At 47.2% G+C, this 597-nt stretch overlaps 1 protein-coding gene across 1 annotated transcript in view; it reads right to left on the bottom strand.

Moving 5' to 3' along the window:
* Positions 1–154: 154 nt before the first annotated feature.
* Positions 155–597, bottom strand: part of LOC106338484 — a 6,807-nt gene continuing 6,364 nt past the window's right edge. Inside the window, exon 8 of the mRNA XM_013777449.1 lies at positions 155–438. Within this exon, the coding sequence (XP_013632903.1) occupies positions 155–438 (284 nt within the window). The remainder of the gene's footprint in view (positions 439–597) is intronic.

The following is a 597-nucleotide window of genomic DNA, read 5'->3' as shown; positions in this document are numbered from 1 at the left end:
GACTCAAATCATCAAAGAAAACATGATCAAATACTTGGTACCTCCTCCAAACTTAGTTCACACAGTCTCTGTGTTAGGAAGTTGAAGGAGATACCGAAAAGAGAGATAATGCAAAGAAAAACTGGTATATACAACGGAAAGGTGGAGGAGTACCTCAATAGGGAGCGTGGGAAGAGGCCGATGCCTCATCCTCGGTGTCAGCTTCCTTATCTGTCGAGGCAAGGGATGGAGATTTGTTTCTTGAATCGGATGGTTGAGCTGGTGGGTTTCTCTTCCGGCGGAGTAGTTGTTTCTTAGTGGCGGGGAAACTGAGTGCCAAAGGATCTATTGGGGGATGCGGCTGGGGGGTAAGGAAGTCAAAGTCTGATGATGAGCATCCTGCCACAGCTCCTCTAGTCAGTATATTAGCCATCTTCTTCATGAACTGAGCTGAAGCTTCTGCTTACCTCTTCACAGTCTTACTCAACTCCTTACATTTGTCCTTGAGCTTGAAGATAGTTCTGTCCTGAGCTTTGTTCCACCTTTGGAGGTTGCCAATACGCTGATGAGCTTGGCGAAGGGGACCATTGGGTAAGGCTCCAGGACGTTGCTCAAAGT

This window comes from Brassica oleracea, chromosome C4, assembly GCF_000695525.1.
Source record: "Brassica oleracea var. oleracea cultivar TO1000 chromosome C4, BOL, whole genome shotgun sequence".
NCBI lineage: Eukaryota > Viridiplantae > Streptophyta > Magnoliopsida > Brassicales > Brassicaceae > Brassica > Brassica oleracea.
Note: the sequence above shows the minus strand (reverse complement) of the source record. Positions and strands in the feature narration are given on the sequence as shown.